At 43.0% G+C, this 19,935-nt stretch overlaps 1 protein-coding gene across 8 annotated transcripts in view; it reads right to left on the bottom strand.

Annotated features, from left to right (window-relative positions):
- The window catches only part of SDHC (succinate dehydrogenase complex subunit C), a 41,688-nt gene that overhangs the window by 3,632 nt on the left and 18,121 nt on the right, over window positions 1–19,935 (bottom strand). For 7 of the 8 annotated variants that reach the window (XM_050759622.1, XM_050759565.1, XM_050759615.1 and 4 more), the window contains 2 exons: window positions 15,509–15,570; window positions 4,293–4,456 (listed from right to left, as the gene is read on the bottom strand). In XM_050759622.1, the coding sequence (XP_050615579.1) occupies window positions 4,293–4,456; window positions 15,509–15,570 (226 nt within the window). The remainder of the gene's footprint in view (window positions 1–4,292; window positions 4,457–15,508; window positions 15,571–19,935) is intronic. The other variant, XM_050759576.1, reaches the window with a different exon arrangement.

The raw sequence follows: 19,935 nt of genomic DNA, 5'->3' as shown, positions 1-19,935 counted from the left end.
ACGCCCCCGGCCCCACATTTAACAAAACACTAATTTTGATTCTCTTGTGTCTTAGGGATATTAACATATTAATATTATATTATAAGTCACTAAATGAGCCACTAGGGCAAATGTAGTCTTCATTTTCCACACTTCCCACATACATGGCACCTTAACACACACATACACACATACGCCTACAGTCCGAATGTACAACTGCCTAAATTAGGAGTCAGTTCGGAGAAAAGATGGAGAGAGTCCAGGAAAAAAAAAAAAAATCAAGATGAGAAGATGCCTTCACCTCAACTCTCAAATAGCTTCTAAGTAGGAGATCAAGAGTCAAGCAGATTCCACAAAGAGTTGTTTTACTTAAATAAGGACAGTGTTTCTATTATAGAGTTGAGTCCTACTGGGTAGTGGTAGTAGGCAGGGATATTCCGTAGAATGCCACAGACCCTATAACCTCCTACTCTTTCACTCCTCACTCCCCCATTAGATCTTCTGGCAAGTCAACGATCAAGTTCAGAGGCCAAAAACTACAGACTGTCACAGAAAACACAAAATCCTGACCCACACTCACAGCCAGTACTTGCTAGAAGAAAAAATAAAAGCAGACTTAAGGATCTTTAGGTTCTTCACTTCCCTCAACAAAAAGATTACCATCACAGGCAAGAACCAGGGCAGAAAAGCTCTAAGTTCTGCGATTTTGTAAAACCTCCCCTCTCTTCCCCCCATATTGAGACAAAGACAAATATAGGGCAAGTCTCTGCCTGAGCCAAAATATGAACAGAGGAAGCTGATCAGCTGATTTTCTTTACAGAGCTTTGTTCTGTGGAATAGGAAGTCATTAATGGAAATGTCCTCCCTCTCTACCGCCTCCCCCTCAGGGAAGTGAAAAGTCATTTTAAATCAAACTGAACACTGCCCCAGGGAACCGTTGATACAGACACTTAATTTAGTAAGTCATTTAGTCTCTCATCTTTTTTATTCCATTAAACTTGCTATTGGACCAGACTGAAATCCAGAAAGTGCTTGTCTCTAATGCTATGATTTGGAAGTAATAAAAAGTCAAATTAAGGCAAAAGCATCCATCTGACAGTTGGTTCAGGTTCAGAATTAATGAAAATACAGAAATAACTGAATTTTAATTGTCTTTTTGGAAGCAAAACTAGGGAGACTACAAAATATAAAATCCCTCTTTCTTTTTTGTTTTGGGACAGAGTTTTACTTTGGTCACCCAGGCTGGAGTGCATGGCATGATCTTGGCTCACAGAAATCTCTGCTGCCTGGATTCTCCTGCCTCAGCCTCCCAAGTAGCTGGGATTACAGGCACACACTACCACCTCTGGCTAATTTTTGTATTTTATTTTATTTTATTTTATTTTTTGAGACAGAATTTTGCTCTTGCTGCCCAGTCTGGATGGAGTGCAATGGCGTGATCTCAGCTCACTGCAACCTCTGCCTCCCAGGTTCAAGCGATTCTTCTGCCTCAGCCTCCCGAGTAGCTGGGATTACAGGCATGCACCACCATGCCCAGCTAATTTTGTTTTTTTAGTAGAGATGGGGTTTCTCCATGTTGGTCAGGCTGGTCTTGAGCTCCCGACCTCAGATGATCCGCCCACCTCGGCCTCTCAAAATGCTGGGATTACAGGCATGAACCACCACGCCCACCTATTTTTTTTTTTTTTAGATGGGGTCACTCTGTCACCCAGGCTGAAGTGCAGTGGCACAATCTCAGCTCACTGCAACCTCCGCCTCCCGGGCTCAATCGATCCTCCTACCTCAGTCTTACGGGTAGCTGGGACCACAAGTGCACACCACCATAGCTGGCTAATTGTAGAAACCAGTTTTGAGCAGACCATGAGATCACACAGGAGGCAACATGGACAGTTTTCACTCTATTAAATGATTCCTGCCATGTGCGGTGGCTCGCGCCTGTAATCCCAGCACTTCGGGAAGCCAAGAGTTCAAGACCAGGCTGGCCAACATGGCGAAACCCCATCTCTACTAAAAATACAAAAAAAAAAAAAAAAAATTAGGCCGGGCGCAGTGGCTCAAGCCTGTAATCCCAGCACTTTGGGAGGCCGAGACGGGCGGATCACGAGGTCAGGAGATCGAGACCATCCTGGCTAACATGGTGAAACCCCGTCTCTACTAAAAATACAAGAAAATTAGCCGGGCGAGGTGGCAGGCACCTGTAGTCCCAGCTACTCGGGAGGCTGAGGCAGGAGAATGGCGTGAACCCGGGAGGCGGAGCTTGCAGTGAGCCGAGATCGCGCTACTGCACTCCAGCCTGGGGCACAGAGCAAGACTCCGTCTCAAAAAAAAAAAAAAAATTAGCTGGGTGTGGTGGCGGACACCTGTAAGGCTGGCCAACACGGCAAAATAAGGTCTCTACTGAGATTGCACCATTGCACTCCAGCCTGGGCAACGGAGCAAGACTTTGTCTCAAAAAAAAAAAAAAGAAGATTCCTAAACTCAATATTAAAACCTGGGATTCTTGGCACCCAGTTTCTATTAAAGTTGGCCCCATTCTGTCCAACAGCTCAAAACAAAAATGCAATATAATGTGTAGATAAGAAAAGGTAAATCTATTTGAGTCCCATCAGCAGCATTACTCTGGGTCAACAGGAACATAAGAATGAAAGCAGCAACAATATTTATCTAGCTCATAACTGAATCCCCCGTGTCTACAACAGTACCTGACACATAAATAGGTACCAATTAATATTTATCTCATAAACATGCATTCTATGCCTTCAGGGATCTCTTTTAATAATATACCTCTCAAAAATGAAGAGTTCAGCAGGACACAGTGGCTCACGTCTATAATCCCAGCACTTTGGGAAGCTGAGAGGGGTGGATCACAAGGTCAGGAGTTTGAGACCAGCCTGGCTAACATGGGGAAACTCCGTCTCTACTAAAAATACAAAAAATTAGCCAGGCGTGGTGGCATGCGCCTGTAGTCCCAGCTGCTCGGGAGGTCGAGGGAGGAGAATCTCTTGAACCCAAGAGGTGGAGTTTGTAGTGACCCAAGATCGCACCAACTGCACTCCAGCCTGGGAGACAGAGCAAGACTTTGTCTCAAAAAATAACTTAACGTGGCCGGGCGCGGTGGCTCACGCCTGTAATCCCAGCACTTTGGGAGACCGAGGCGGGCGGATCACAAGGTCAGGAGATCGAGACCATGGTGAAACCCCGTCTCTACTAAAAATAGAAAAAAAAAATTAGCCGGGCGCAGTGGCGGGCGCCTGTAGTCCCAGCTACTCGGGAGGCTGAGGCAGGAGAATGGCGTGAACCCGGGAGGCGGAGCTTGCAGTGAGCCGAGACTGCGCCACTGCACTCCAGCCTGGGCGACAGAGCAAGACTCCGTCTCAAAAAAAAAAAAAAAAAATAACGTAACGTAAGGTAACATAACAGGCCGGGCGCGGTGGCTCAAGCCTGTAATCCCAGCACTTTGGGAGGCCGAGACGGGCGGATCACGAGGTCAGGAGATCGAGACCATCCTGGCTAACACAGTGAAACCCCGTCTCTACTAAAAATACAAAAAACTAGCCGGGCGAGGTGGCGGGCGCCTGTAGTCCCAGCTACTCAGGAGGCTGAGGCAGGAGAATGGCGCAAAACCCGGGAGGCGGAGCTTGCAGTGAGCTGAGATCCGGCCACTGCACTCCAGCCCGGGCTACAGAGCAAGACTCGGTATCAAAAAAAAAAAACAAAAAAAAAAACATAACATAACATAAGGAAGAGTTCACAATGAGACCCTGCAAGTATCTGTGAGGCCTATACCATTGCTCAGCTACACCACCAGCAGGACTGCTAGAAAATACACAGGGGAACTTGTTTGGCTTTCCCCAAGAGGGCTTTGAGTCACAACTAATCTTAAGAACAGCACTAGTTGGGCATGGTAGCTCACGCCTGTAATCCTAGCACTTCGGGAGGCTGAGGCAGGTGGATCACCTGAGGCTGAGGCAGGTGGATCACCTAAGGCCAGGAGTTTGAGACCAGCCTGGCCAACATGGTGAAACCCCATCTCTACTAAAAATACAAAAATTAACCAGGAGTGGTGGCACACGTCTATAACGCCAACTACTTAAGAGGCTGAGGCACGAGAATCTCTTGAACCCAGGAGGCAGAAGTTGCAGTGAGCTGAGATCGCACCACTGCATTCCAGCCTGCGCAACAGAGCGAGACTCCAATCTTGGGAACAACAACAACAAAAAAGAACAGCACTAAACCCAGTAATAAAGGAGAGAATCCTCCCAGTCTCCCCACTCCCTTCACAGAGAAAATGTGCAAATCCCCAATTAACTTACCAAGTGTCGGATCCCATTCCAGGTATGATACATGAGAGGGAAGACGAGTGCAAACTTAGCTGTGTGGATCAGTGCTGGCCCCAGACACAGGGACTTCACGAGTTCCAAATAAGACTCAAAGTTCCCAGGGAGTAACAGGGCCGACATGCCAAAAAGAGAGACCCCTGAGGAGAAAACCAAGTAGCTCGTCACAGCTGCTCACAAGTTACAACTAATATGACACATAAAACTGGGACCCCTGGCACCTCATACAATTCTAAACCATTTTGAAATGGAGAAGATTTTTGTTTTGTTTTTTTCTTGAGACAAGAGTCTCATTCTGTCACCCAGGCTGGAGTGCAGTGGTGCAATCTTGGCTCACTGCAACCTCCACCTCCCAAGTTCAAGCAATTCTCCTGCTTCAGCCTCCTGAGTAGCAGGGATGACAGGCGCCCACCACAACACCCAGCTAATTTTTGTATCTTTATATACGGGGTTTCACCAAGTTGGCCAGGCTGGTCTCGAACTCCTGACCTCAAGTGATCTGCCCACCTTCGCCTCCCAAAGTGCTGAGATTACAGGTATGAGCCACTGCGCCTGGCCTTGAAAAGGAGAAGATTTAAACTCATGTTCAAGTTTATAGTGGGAGACAGACTACTTGGGATCTGATCATAAACTAAATGTGCCATATGTTTTAGTACATTATTCCTCCTTTCAACATCCCTCTCATTAAAAACTTCACCTGCCAGTTCAGAAGTCATGCCTTGCTATATCATCTAGCTCATCATCTAAGTAAGAAAAGGTAAAAACAGTGTACTCAGTTCAGAGAAGAGTGAGAAAAAAAATTAGGTTCTCTTTTTTTTTTTTTGAGACAGAGTCTCGCTCTCTTGCCCAGGCTAGAGTACAGTGGCGTGATCTCGGCTCACTGCAACCTCTGCCTCCTGGGTTCAAGCGATTCTTGTGCCTCAGCCTCCCAAGTAGCTGGCCTTAGAGATGCATGCCACCACACCTCGCTAATTTTTGTATTTTTAGTAGAGACAGGGTTTTGCCATGTTGTCTAGGCTGGTTCGAACTCCTGGCCTCAAGTGATTCGCTCACCTTGGCCTCCCAAAGTGCTGGGATTAGCAGCATGAGCCACTGTGCCTGGCCCATTTTTTATCTTTATTTTCTAGTGTTGCTACCTCTGAAGAGAGAAAAAATTTAAAATCATTCAAATCTCTATTACACAAAAATTTAAATTAAAATGAATTAGAGACCTAAATGCTAGAGCTAAACTGTAAAACTCTCGGTAGAAAGCACAGAAATAAATCTTCATGATCTTGGATTAGGCAGTGGTTTCACAGATGACACCAAAATCATAAATGACAAAAGAAAAAACAGATGAATTGGATTTCATCAAAATTACTAACTTCTGTGCTGCAAATAATACCATCAAGAAAGTAAAAGGACAACCCAAAGGAATGGGAGAAAATATCTGCAAATCATGAAGGACTTTTATCCAGAGTATATAAAGAACTCTTACAACTCAATTAATAAAATGACAAATGGATCTGAATAGACCTCTTTCCAAGGAAGATAAATAAACGGCCAATCAGTGCATGAACAGATGCTTAACATCATTAGCCATTAGACAAATGCAAATCAAAACCATAATGATATAATATAAATACTATGTGTACATATTTGGAAGATTATTTCCTTATGTGAAAGAAAAAGTATGAATACTTTAATGTCTGACAGGGCTACATTATTTGTTGGGGCTCAGTGACTATCAACCACCAATGACTGACAAATCAAGTATAACAAATATGAAACTCAAATTAGAAATAAGATGTTATCTTGGCTGGTGCAGTGGCTCATGCCTGTAATCCCAACACTTTGGGAGGCCGAGGTGGGCAGATTATTTGAGGTGAGGAGTTCAAGCAGCCTGGGCAACATGGTGAAACCCCATCTCTACTAAAAATACAAAAATTAGCCAGTTGTGGTGGCACACGCCTATAGTCCCAGCTACTCGGGAGGCTGAGGCAGGAGAAACCCTTGAACCCAGGAGGCGGAGGTTGCAGTGAGCTGAGATCGCACCACTGCACTCCAGCCTGGGCAATAGAGTGAGGCTCCATCTCAAAAAACAAAACACAAACACACACACACACACACACACACACACACAAAGAAATAAGACGTCATCTGTAAAATGGGAATAAAATTAAAAAAAAAAAGAAAAAGAAAAAAGTAAGAGGCCAGTTGTTTCCTATAATCACCAAAAAATATTTTGGGGAAGCAAAAAAGAGTACCCACACCACAACTCCCAGAGACCCTGATTTGACAGTTTGGGATCATTGCTAGAAATGTGGTTTTCAAACTGTATACCAAGCTGCCCTGGGGTACCACAGCAAACTCACAGGTCCTACAGGATACTTTACATATTCAAATGAACCACAGTGATACTTAACATCTGTTGGTCATCATGTGAACCACTACTAGCTCAAGATAGTTCGGTTTCAACATTAGATGTTAGATTTCTTACAATGATCACATCTTTGCAAAGCTGGGTTTTCAACAAAAATGAAGCGCTGTGTGAAAATCAGTGTGGAACAAGAAATGAGGCTGGCAGTGTCCAATCTGATTTCTAAGGTTGGAGGAGTTGTATAATATCCAACAGCATATACATCCCATTAGTAATTAATTATGATTGGCTGGGTATGGTGGCTCTAACTGTCTTTTGAATTTCAGTGCCAACACAAAGCTCTGAAACTTCAATAGCCAAACATATGCCTTAGATATCTGGGCAAACTCATCCCTGATCTAGGCACCAAATGGGACAGCAGGCTCATAGCTGAGTCCTAGGGATGGCCACATACCAATATTAACCAACAGAAGACCAGACCCTGATATGGTGTCATCCTAGGATAACACCACCTACTCTCAAAAGACCTACGAGAGTTAAAACTCATGGAAATACTAGGATGTGAATAACAGTGTCTTCAGCTTTTGTCTTCCTATGAATAATACAGAATTATGTCAATTAGTTTAATCAATTCAAAAAGAGAAGACTGCCTCTAAATAAGTCAAATGTTCCCAAAATCATTCTACTACTACATACCCCCACACCAATTCTTTCTTTTCTTTTCTTTTTTCTTCTTTGAGATGGAGTCTTGCTCTGTCGCCCAGACTGGAGTGCAGTGGCACAAACTCAGCTCACGGCAACCTCCGCCTGCCAGGTTCAAGCAATTCTACTGCCTTAGCCTCCGGAGTAGCTGGGACTACAGGCATGTGCCACCATGCCCAGCTAATTTTTTTGTATTTTTAGTAGAGACAAGGTTTCACTACATTAGCCAGGCTGGTCTCAAACTCCTGACCTCAGGTGATCCACTCACCTTGGCCTCCCACCCGCCTCGGCCACTTCAGTTTCTTAAGCTCTTCCCATCTCATGACAGGCCCAGAAGAAAAACACAGTCATTTTCAAAGCCCATCAGTTACTTTATGAATCTAAATCTTTTGGCTTTTCTAGAGAATAGGCTACCTGCCTGAGCAGCAAGTTTGCCTACAAATTCAGGCAATCTCTCACGAAACTTCTGATTCTTCCATCTGACCTTGTTTTTATTTTACTTTTTTATTTTTATTTTTGAGATAAAGTCTTGCTTTGTCACCCAGGCTAGAGTGCAGTGGCATGATCTCGGCTCACTGCAACCTCTACCTCCTGGGTTTAAGCGATTCTCATGCTTCAGTCTCCCAAGTAGCCCAGATTATAGGAATGTGCCACCTACACCCAGCTAATTTTTTGTATTTTTAGTAGAGATGGGATTTAGCCATGTTAGCCAGGTTATACTCAAACTCCTGGCCTTAAGCGATCCACCTGCCTTGGCCTCCCAAAGTGCGGTGTTTACAAGCGTGAGCCACGGCACCTGGCCTGACTCTGTTTTTAAAGACTACCCAAAACATTCAGGACCATTCTTATATCCATTCAAGCTAATTATACAATTCATATACAGATATATGAATATCTATATATATTGGTTCAAAGCTTAAAATATCTGTTGTTTAGCATCTTTATTCTCTGTTCCTAATCTCATGCTTTATGTTATATGTTTTATCTGTTATTTACGCTTTCCTAGACTCATTCATTATTGCAGCTTCAGCTATCTGCCATTCTCAAAGCATGTACCTAATTTCAACTAGACTTTTTCTGTCACTATGAAAAATCCTGAGTATTTATTTATTTTTTTACTTATTTATTTTTGAGACAGAGTCTCGCTTTGTCACCCAGGCTGGAGTGCACTGGTGCAATCCAAGGTCACTGCAACCTCTGCCTTCCAGGTTCAATCAATTCTCCTGGCTTAGCCTCCCAAATAACTGGGATTATAGCCACGTGCCACCACAACTGGTTTGTTTATTTATTTATTTATTTATTTATTTATTTATTTAGTATTTTTAGTAGAGATGGGGTTTCACCATGTTGGCCAGGCTGGTCTCAAACTCCTGATCTCAGGTGATCCACCCGCCTTGGCCTCCCAAAGTGCTGGGATTACAGCCGTGAGCCACCGCATCCAGCCCTGAGTATTTTAATCCTTATGAAACCTAAGCAATGGAAGAGTGCTATTAGTCTCCTCTTTCAACCTTTTAAAACATTGTAGGCCAGGCACAGCAGCTCATGCCTATAATCCCAGTACTTTGGGAGGCAGAGGCAGACGGATCACTTGAGGTCAGGAGTTCAAGACCAGCCTGGCCAACATGGTGAAACCCTGTCTCTACTAAAAATACAAAAATTAGCCAGGCATGGTGGCACACACCTGTAGAACCAGCTACTCGGGAGGCTGAAGCAGGAGAATTACTTGAACCTGGGAGGAGACAGAGGCACAGAGGGCCATGATGGCGCTATTGCACTCCAGCCTGGGCCACAGGGCAAGACTCCATCTCAAAAAACACAAAAATTTTAGAGTTCCTTTTCAATAAATTCTATTTTAAAGTCAAACTAGTGTTAACATGTTTTTTAAAATTTATATATTAGCCATAAAATCTCTATAGTTAAAATAAATAATTTATTTTGTATTTATCCAGGCCAGCTTGTCCTGTTACTGGAACTAAAGAGAATATGAACTTTTAATGGCTTATCATGGTCTACAGCATGGCAATCAGAGTCCTTCACCGTCTGGCCCACTTTCTAGCCTTATCTTCCATCACTTCTCCCATAAACATAATTTTTTTTTTTTTGAGTCTCACTCTGTCATCAGGCTGGAGTGCAGTGGCGTGATCTTGGTTCACTGCAACCTCCGCCTCCTGGGTTCAAGCGATTCTCCTGCCTCAGCCTCCTGAGTAGCTGGGACTACAGTCGCACACCACCACGCCCGGCTAATTTTTGTATTTTTAGTAGAGATGGGGTTTCACCATGTTGGCCAGGATGGTCTCAATCTCTTGACCTTGTGATCCACTTGTCTTGGCCTCCCAAAGTGCTGGGATTACAGGTGTGAGCCACCGCACCCGACCCCATAAACACCATTCTTAAGAAACAGACCTCAGCTGGGTGTGGTGTCTTGGAATGGTTGTAGATGCCTGTAATCCCAGCTACTTGGGAGGCTGAGGAAGAGAACTGCTTGAACCCAGGAGGCGGAGGTTGCAGTGAGCCGAGATCGCGCCACTGCACTCCAGCCTGGGCAACAGGGCAAGACTCTGTCTGAAAAAAAAAAAAAAAGGAAAAAAACACAAGATTTATAAAAAGTTAGCAAATAAAATAATTACAACTGCCAGGCGCAGTGGCTCACGCCTGTAATCCCAGCACTCTGGGAGGCCGAGGTGGGTGGATCACAAGGTCAGGAGATTGAGACCATCCCGGCTAACATGGTGAAACCCCGTCTCTACTAAAAACACAAAAAATTAGCCAGGCGTGGTGGCGGGCGCCTGTAGTCCCAGCTGCTGGGGAGGCTAAGGCAGGAGAATGGCGTGAACCCGGGAGGCGGAGCTTGCAGTGGGCCAAGATCATGCCACTGCACTCCAGCCTGGGCGGCAGAGCGAGACTCTGTCTCAAAAATAAAAATAAAATAAAATAAATAAAATAAAATAAACTAGAATAATTACAACTTGTGTAATAAAAGCTTTGTAAGAAACAACACAGTACAATAAGAACTATGAAGGAATAGAGTACTGTAAAACAGAAATAAGGAAGCTTCTACTTTAAACATGGTGGTAAGCAAAGTTCTCTTTGAGTTAACATTTTGCTAAGATGTAAAGGATAAGAAAGAACTAACCAAGCACAGTGCAGCAAGAAGTCAGGGTGGGCATTTCAGACTAAAGAAACAAAACATGCAATGGCTCTCAGGTGGGAAATAATTTTGCCTGTTCCAATGAGTTCAAACACCAGTGTGGCTGGAGCATAGTAAGCAAAGGGAGGAATGGCAGGAATGAGTTAGGGAAGAGCCAGAGCTGGCAGGGCAAAGGCCATGGTGGATATTTGAATTTTAATCTAAGTGCTAAAGTGAACACAGTCATTGGGAGAGTCTAAGAAAGGGAGTGACATGATTCCATTTATTTTCAAAAGATTTTTCTTTTTGTTGTGTGAAAAATGGATGGGACGAGGGCCACAAGAATGCAAAGATCACAGTTGCCGGAACTGACTTCATTTCATACCAAATGATCCAGTTTCTCTTGCCATTCGTTCCAGGGCACACTATCTTCTAAGAGACAGTTGCTATTAAATGTATCATGTTTCTCATCCTTGTTTCCATAAAGCAACACCAAGAGCATAAAGTTTCTTGAAATCCCAAGAATTCTGAGATAGGCATTATTAATATGCCTATTTTATAAGGAATAAGCTGAGGTTTAGAGAATTAGGTAATTTGCTTAAGTCATGCACCTGGCAAAAACCTGTTCCTTTGTGATTTTGATGGAGGGACCTTCAGCATTTGAAGAAAACAGTATAACTACTACTCTATAGAAAACAGCTACTATATTCTATCATGGAATTAGGAGAGAAAGTTTGGGAAAAACAGGACATATGCTGATGAATGCAAGGCCACCACTCAAAGGGGTAAAGACAGAAAAAATACAACTTTTTTCTTTTTTTTTTTTGAGGTAGGGTCTTGCTGTCATCAGGCTGGAGTGCAGTGGCACAGTTATAGCTCACTGCAGCCTTGAATTCCTGGGCAATCCTCCCTACATCAGCCTCCCTAGTAGCTGAGACTATAGATGCATGCTACCACTCTGGGCTAATGTTTTAATTTTTTTTTTTTTTTTTTTTTTTTTTTTTTTTGAGATGGAGTCTCACTCTGTCGCCCAGGCTGGAGTGCAGTGGCACAATCTCAGCTCACTGCAAGCTCCGCCTCCTGGGTTCACCCCATTCTCCTGCCTCAGCCTCCCAAGTAGCTGGGACTACAGGTGCCCACCACCAGGCCCGGCTAAATTTTTGTGTGTTTTTTTAGTAGAGACGGGGTTTCACTGTGTTAGCCAGGATGGTCTCGATCTCCTGACCTCGTGATCCGCCCACCTCGGCCTCCCGAAGTGCTGCGTCTTGATAGGTTGCCCAGGATGGTCTCGAACTCCTGGGCTCAAGCAATCCTCCTGCCTCAGCCTCCCAAAGTGCTCGGATTACAGGTGTGAACCACTGCACCCTGCCCAAATAATTCTTCAGTTGTGAAAAATACTCAATTCTAGCCAATACAAATGTGTGTGTGTGTGTGTATATATATATATATTTTTATATTTTTTTTTTTTTTTTTTTTGAGACGGAGTCTTGCTCGTCGCCCAGGCTGGAGTGCAGTAGCACGATCTCGGCTCACTGCAAGCTCCGCCTCCTGGGTTCACGCCATTCTCCTGCCTCAGCCTCCCGAGTAGCTGGGACTACAGGCACCCGCCACCACGCCTGGCTAATTTTTTGTATTTTTATAGAGACGGGGTTTCACCATGTTAACCAGGATGGTCTCAATCTCCTGACCTCGTGATCTGCCCGCCTCGGCCTCCCAAAGTGCTGGGATTACAGGCATGAGCCACCGTGCCCGGCCCAGATGAACATATTTTTTATCATTATAGTGTATAAAAAAGTCAATATCCTTTTTTTCATTTAGTGGTGACACATATATTGAGATAATAAGGGAAACTACAGCCTAATAAATAAACTGCTCTTGTTCTTTCAGTGATTTTTAGGATTAAATCTGTTCATCAATATCACCAAACTGAGTAGAAAGCATACATCTAGAAATTCCTTAATCAATCTAAAAATTTCTTATTCTAAGTAAGCAGAAATAAAAATAATTATGAATCTACAGTTAGAATAGCCTAATCTTGAGATTTTCCCTATTATCCCCACCAGCTCAGTGCCAGCAGGTTAAAAACCAGGAGCTACATATGGATTCCTAAAAACACAAATCATCCTTATACCTCGATTCCATCATCCCTTTACCAACCAAAAGAATGAAAAAGAACAGAAATGATGCCATCAGATCTTAGATAGGAGTCTCTATCCTTATCAACAAAACTACATATATATGTCTATAAATAGACATATATAAATATACACACACACACACACACATATATGAGATTGCAAATAGCAGAGGCTTAGATTCAGATAATTCCTGCCAATGTCTCATCAGCAGCTCCTTAAATACAGGATCCCTACACTAGAGCCACTAGCCCTACTGATGACCACGTCAGTTAAAAACATAAGTCTACAGAAGCCTAGGAGAGATCCTGCAGGGTTTCAGAAGACAGAAACAAGAGCACTTTTCCAATACCACCATTGCTTTGACAAAGCAAAAGTCAAGAGAAACTCCCTTTCCTACCTCAACAGCTCTATTTGGCACCAAATTTCTGGAGCAAGAGCACACTTACGCACTGGGACCTGAAGGCTGCCATCTGCTCTACTCTGTACAAATGGGCCATCTCCTGGCAAGACTGTAATGATGCCTCATGTGATGAATAAAACTTAGGCATTGCTCCCAGGCTAAAGTACCAAAAGAGACGAGATGGAGGGGCTCAGACAGAGCTTTACATAAGGTAAAACAGTGGGGCTTCTGTCTCTCAGGTATATAATTTCATACCGATTCTAGGTAAGATATTTCCTCTTATTCCCTAGGATGAGGTTAAAGACATACTAAGGGGCTAGGCACAGTGGCTTACGCCTGTAATCCCAGCACTTTGGGAGGCCGAGGTGGGCGGACTACCTGAGGTCAGGAGTTCAGAAACCCCATCTCTACCAAAAATACCAAAATTAGCCGGACATGGTGGTGGGTGCCTGTAATCCCAGCTACTTGAGAGGTTGAGGCAGGAGAATAGCTTGAACCCGGGAGGCTGGTCTCATGAGGCTGCAGTGAGCCAAGACTGTGCCATTGCACTCCAGCCTGGGCAACAAGAGCGAAACTCCGTCTCAAAAAAAACAAAAAAACAATAAAACAGACATACCAGGGAACTATCCACAGGAGAGAAGAGTTTGTACACACAGCAGGGATTTACACACTGTTCTAAGTCATAAGCTCATTTTCCTTTGCCAGCAAATGTCCTAGGACTATCAACTTGGAACAGAAGTCTTGTTGAATATGTGCTAACAGTTCATTGGAGCACTTTTTTAGAAAGCACTCCACTATTCCTAGTTTGCATCTGTTCTCCCTGTGGATATATAAGGGCTAGATCACCTTTGCTGGGAGAGAACACAAGTTCCCCCAAGGTCTCATGGAGACTAATAGAGAACAAACTCAGATTTACCTATGCAACACTCTAATGTCCGATAACCTCTTCTTGCTCCCACTGAACTGAACAGCATTGCACAGAAATGCCAGTTGAAATACAATACTAGTTAGGCAGTTATTACAGTCAGTATGCAGGGGACCAAAATAAGATACTTCTAGAGCCAGAAAGTATGATTATAAACAGAATAGAAATTTAGGACACAAATATATAAAACACATTAACAAAAAAGAGAGTGGTATTCATTTTGTAGTCACCAAATATTTACTAAATTATCTACTGCATTCTAGGTACCATTCTAGATGATTAAAAATACAAACAGATGCAGTCTAAGCCCTCAGGGAACAGACAATCCAGTAAGGAAGAACAACAATGAACAAGTAAATGACAACCATGATTATGAAAGAAAAACTAGAATGCTTTGAGAGTGTGTATCTAGGGAACATAATCTAGTTTTTGTTTCTGGTTTTGGTGGGGGTAGGAGAGCAAAGTATGCTATAAGGCTAAATAAAGGAAAGCTAAGAAAGTAAAAATATGTTACATGCATATTCTTGTGAGAAAATAAATACATAAAAATAAAAAAGCAAAAATGTCTATGTCTCCAGCACCAGCCAGACATAATTTTTAAATCTAGCTGACCCTCTTGTAAAGTATATCCCTACTGTGAAAAGATACACCAGATCCCAGAAAACTGATTATAATTGGCACTCCACATAATAAACCTTCCTACCTAAAAAGGATGTACTAATTATCTAAGACCAGTAAACAATTCACTCTGTAGCTGCAGTTCATATTATATAAATGAATGAATAGACATTCTGATCTGTAAATCAAGATTTTGTGAGACTGGCCAGTGAGCTAGTCTTTGGGGGACTGAGCAAGTCTAGGTGATAAGAATGGGTGCTAAAACTGACCTTCTGGAAAAATAAGGTGATTTATCTTGGACTGTGTTCCATCAACGATCAGTCAGCCAGCCCATCTCTATTACATTTCTCTGCTCTCTATAATTTCAATAAATACGATATCAGGAAGTGCTAGGGAATGGTTTAAAAATTTGCTAAGAAACTAATCTGGGCTAGGCGCAGTGGCTCATGTCTGTAATCCCAGCACTTTGGAAGGCTGAGGTGGGTGGATCACGAGGTCAGATCAAGACCATCCTGGCTAACACGGTGAAACCCTGTCTCCATTAAAAATACAAAAAATTAGCCAAGCGTGGTAGCACGCGCCTGTAATCTCAGCTACTCGGGAGGCTGAGGCAGGAGAACTGCTTGAACCCAGGAGGCAGAGGTTGCAGTGAGCTGAGATCGCGCCACTGCACTCCAGCCTGGGCAACAGAGCGAGACTGTCTCAAAAAAAAAAAAAAAAAAAAAAAAAAAAAAAAAGAATCTGAGCACAGTGTAAACTCATAATTAATTGTTAAAGGGATGAAGGAACAATAAACTTAAAAGAGATGTATTGTTCCCTCTAAATCAAGTGCTGAGTTTCAAAGGAAGCAGAGACTAGGACCAGTGAAACAGCCAAGTTTTTCAAAGAAGCCCATGTATGTGTGTAAAAACATATATACATACCTGCACTCAAAGCAATACCAGTGCCACGGTGGCAGATGGACATCGCCATGGGAAGAGACCAACTGTAAAGAAACAGACAAAGACAATTTTAAAAAGGAAAAGATACCACCATAGTAGAGAGTCTATCTTTGCAAAAATATAAACTAATTCTGAAACAGGCACTTTTTTTTTTTTTTCCTGGATACAGATTCTCACTCTGTTGCCCAGGCTGGCAGCGAGCGGCACGATCTCAGCTCACTGCAACCTCCGCCTCCCAGGTTCAAGCAATTCTCCTGAATAGGTAATATTTTCTTAAAAAAAAAAAAAAAAGCTTTTGCGTTCCTGTCTTTTCATTTTTTTTTACCCTGGGAACAGAGTCTTGCTCTGTCGCCCAGGCTGGAGTGCTGTGCCACGATCTCAGCTCACTGCAACCTCTGCCTCCCAGGTTCAAGAGATTCTCCTGCCTCAGTCTCCTGAGTAGCTGGGATTACAGGCACCTGCCACCAGGTCCGCCTAATTTTTGTATTTTTAGTAAAGAGGTTTCACCATCTTAGCCAGGCTGGTCTTGAACTCCTGACCTTGTGATCTGCCTGCCTCAGCCTCCCAAAGTACTGGAATTACAGGTGTGAGCCACCGTGCCCAGCCATGTTTCTACTTTTTACTTTAAAAATACAAATCTGGGCCAGGTGCGGTGGCTCACGCCTATAATCCCAGCACTTTGGGAGGGTGAGGCGAGTGGATCACCTGAGGTCAGGAGTTCGCAATTAGCCTGATGAACATGAAGAAACCCCATCTCTACTGAAAATACAAAATTAGCTGGGTGTGGTGATGCATGCCTGTAATCTCAGCTACTCGGGAGGCTGAGGCAGGAAAATCGCTTGAACCCAGGAGAAAAAACAAAAAACAAAACCCTGTATCAGGATTAGGTTAAAAAAAAATAAAGAAAGAAGAAAACAGATTTACGGAGAAGGATCCCTACCTTTACCAGACTGCATCACTGATAGGGCTAAGGAAAAAAAAAATGATTATAACTCAAAACTCCTTTCCCAAGGAGAAACATGAGTCAAAGACACTCATTAAAGTTGGAGGTAGTGTAGTGGCTCACACCTGTAATCCTAGTACTTTGGGAGGCCAAGGCGGGGGGGGGGGGGGGGGGGGGGGGGGGGTGTTTGAGTTCAGGAGTTCAAGACCAACCTAGGCAACATAACGAGACCCCCATCTTCACCAAAAAAAAAATATATATATATATATATATATATATATATATATCTGGGTGTGGTGGCAGAGGCCTGTGGTCCCAGCTACTTGGGAGACTGAAGTGAGAGGGACACTTGAGGCCAGGAGCTCCAGGCTGCAGTGAGCTATGACTGTGCCACTGTACTCCAGTCCGGGGTGGGGAGAGAGAGACAGAGATCTTGCCTGCAAATAAATAAATACAGTTGGTACAATTAGAAAGTAATCACTATAGGCCGGGCGCAGTGGCTCACACCTGTAATCCCAGCACTTTGAGAGGCCAGGTGGGCAGATCGTGAGGTCAGGTGTTCAAGACCAGCCTGGCCAACACGGTGAAACCCTATCTCTACTAAAAATACAAAAATTAGCCAGGCGTGGTGGTGCATGCCTGTAATCCCAGCTACTCAGGAGGCTGAGGCAGAGAATTGTTTGAATCCAGGAGGCGGAGTTTGGCATAATTATGCCACTGCACTCCAGTCTGGGCGACAGAGCACGACTCCATCTCACAAAAAAAAAAAAAAAAAAGAAAAAAAAAAAGAAAGTAATCACTGTAATACCAACTGGGTCCCTCTGTTTCTCCAGGTATAACACCTATGGAAGAAAACCTGAGTTTCATTTATCTACAGTTTCATATAATATATGGTCATCCTTGAATCCTCCCTTATTATATGCCCCAAAATATCCAAACTGAACATACCACTTATTTCCTAATAAATTACCTATCCCAAATGTTTATATCCAATCTTCTAGATTTAGTATATAGTTCTTAATCCACAGTAGTTCTGAAATACTTTTTGTCATCAAACCTCTTTTTAAATTATGAATCATCAACTTTCCACTGAAGGACAACCAACATTGTTATTCTAGACCTAGTTCTCATGCTCAAGAGAGAACTGGTGGGTAAAATGGAAAGAACAAGAATCTCTGAAGAAAGCTAACACTCACTTTGGAATGTTAGCTTAGACAAAGAATACTTAGCGTAATCAAACCATATCTTCAACACTTTAAAGAGAAATAAGGAGGTTAAAAAGATCTCAAAAGAAAATTCTGCCTACATAATGAAAATAGTCACAGTAAGAAAGGAGTATTTCCAAATAAATTAAAAATATTAATACTAGCTAGATACCACTCTGATCAACTCAGATTTAACAACAGAAATATAAAAGGTGGAAGAACAGCCACATAACCAAGGACAGAGAACGATGACATAATTTGGTAAGAAGAATCAGGAGACCGAAACCCAGAATGAGCTGAGGCTTGCAAAAATTTCAAGGACAACAAAAAAAAGCTTTTAAAATTGTATTCTGACACAGAGAGCCTCCTAACTGGGATTAACAATTTTATGCTAATTGATGACAGAGTGTGAACAGATTGCACAACTATTTTATTTGTCAAAGAGAATGATTATCAGCATGAAAAAGACAGAACAAATATTGATTTGAAAGACTTGAAACCCTAAAGAGGTGAGGAAATTGGAAGATTCCAAACAAACTTGGGGCTCTGGGACCAGATGAATCAAATCCCTTGACTGAAAGAGCTAATAGAAGAAACATATGCACTGTTCTGGAAATGTTTCAGAAATACTGATACAGAAAATGGGAGTCATATAATATGAAACTGCTGAATTCAAATGTTACCCTAATTTTCAAAAACGGTTAAAATCATAGCCCGGCTAGCCCAGTAATGACAAGCTAAAATATTTTGTTTTCTAAAAATAACCACAACATTATTTCCAGTCCTCCATGATCTTCCAGAATCTTGTCATTTCTCATCAAGCAAGTATTTAGCCTCTACCCTTGAACCTGGGCAGGACTTGATGACCGACTGCCTCAAAAGTAGAATGCGGCAGAAGTGATGCTGCATGACTTACAAATTCTCCTTCCTTCCTCATGCTATGTGGAAACCCAAAGTAGCCTACACAGATATGTGAAAAGACCTATGTGGAGAGAAAATAAGGGCCCCATCCAACAGCCAGAATCAACCCAAGACATTTGAGTGACTGGATCTTCAGATTAATTCAGGCCCTAGCCTTTGTGTTTTCCAGCTGAGGCCTCAGGCATCATGGAGCAAAGACAAGTCTTCTTCACTAGTCCCTGTTTGAACATTAGCTAAGAGTCTAGTATAGAAAATCAAGATGTGGCCAGGCACAGTGGCTCATGCCTGTAATCCTAGCACTTTGGGGGGCTGAGGCGGGCAGAATGCCTGAGGTCAGGAGTTTGAGACGTGGGCAAGACGGCAAAAAAAAAGTCAAAAAAACCATTTCTACAAAAAATACAAACATTAGCCGGGCGTGGTGGCATATGTCTATAGTCTCAGCCACTTGGGGGGCTGAGGAGGGAGGACTGCCTGAGCCTGGGAGGTTGAGGCTGCAGCGAGCCGTGATTACGCCACTGCACTCCAGCCTGAGTAACAGAGGGAGACTCTGCCTCAAAAGCAAAAAAACAATAAAAAATACCTCCAGAAAGTAAAAACATTTCTCCAACACCCAAGACTGCCAATGGCCAATAAGTACATGAAAAGATGTTTAACATCACTAACTGTTTACTTCTAGGCCTCTTTCAAAAAACCCAAAAAATGGGTAATAGAAAATATGACTTCAGGTATCTCAGATATCTTTCCCTGACATGCCAATCTGGATATAGCCCTGTGTTCCCTGCTGCTATTTTTCCCCCAAGTATGTCTGGAGTTACATAACCAGAAAAGCAAATAAGGTAGTGAAAGACTCACCTCACCAACCTACAACCATTCTTTATATGACCTACGAAAAAAGGCCAGGGCTTTAAATACAGATTCAGAATAATCTGGGATGCTCTTTTGTCTTTTTCATTATAATTATTCCCCAAAACTTTTTTATTTTTTTTTGAAACAGAGCCTTGCTCTGTCGCCAGACTAGAGTGTAGTGGCGCGATCTCGGCTCACTGCAAACTCCACCTCCCGGGTTCAAGCGATTCTCCTGCCTCAGCCTCCCGAGTAGCTGGGAATACAAGCATGAGCCACCACCGCCAGCTAATTTTTGTATTTTTAGTAGAGACAGGGTTTCACCTGAGATCAGGATGGCCTTGATCTCTTGACCTTGTGATCCGCCCACCTTGGCCTCTCAAAGTGCTGGGATTACAGGCATTGAGCCACTGCATCAGGCCTTCCTAAAACTTTTATCTCTTAAAAAAGAAAGTTTCACGATTGAGCAGCAAGAAATGAGATCACTTATTAGCCTC

The sequence above is a fragment of the Macaca thibetana genome, chromosome 1, assembly GCF_024542745.1.
Source record: "Macaca thibetana thibetana isolate TM-01 chromosome 1, ASM2454274v1, whole genome shotgun sequence".
Classification (NCBI taxonomy): Eukaryota; Metazoa; Chordata; class Mammalia; order Primates; family Cercopithecidae; genus Macaca; species Macaca thibetana.
This window is presented reverse-complemented; position numbering and strand designations above follow the sequence as displayed.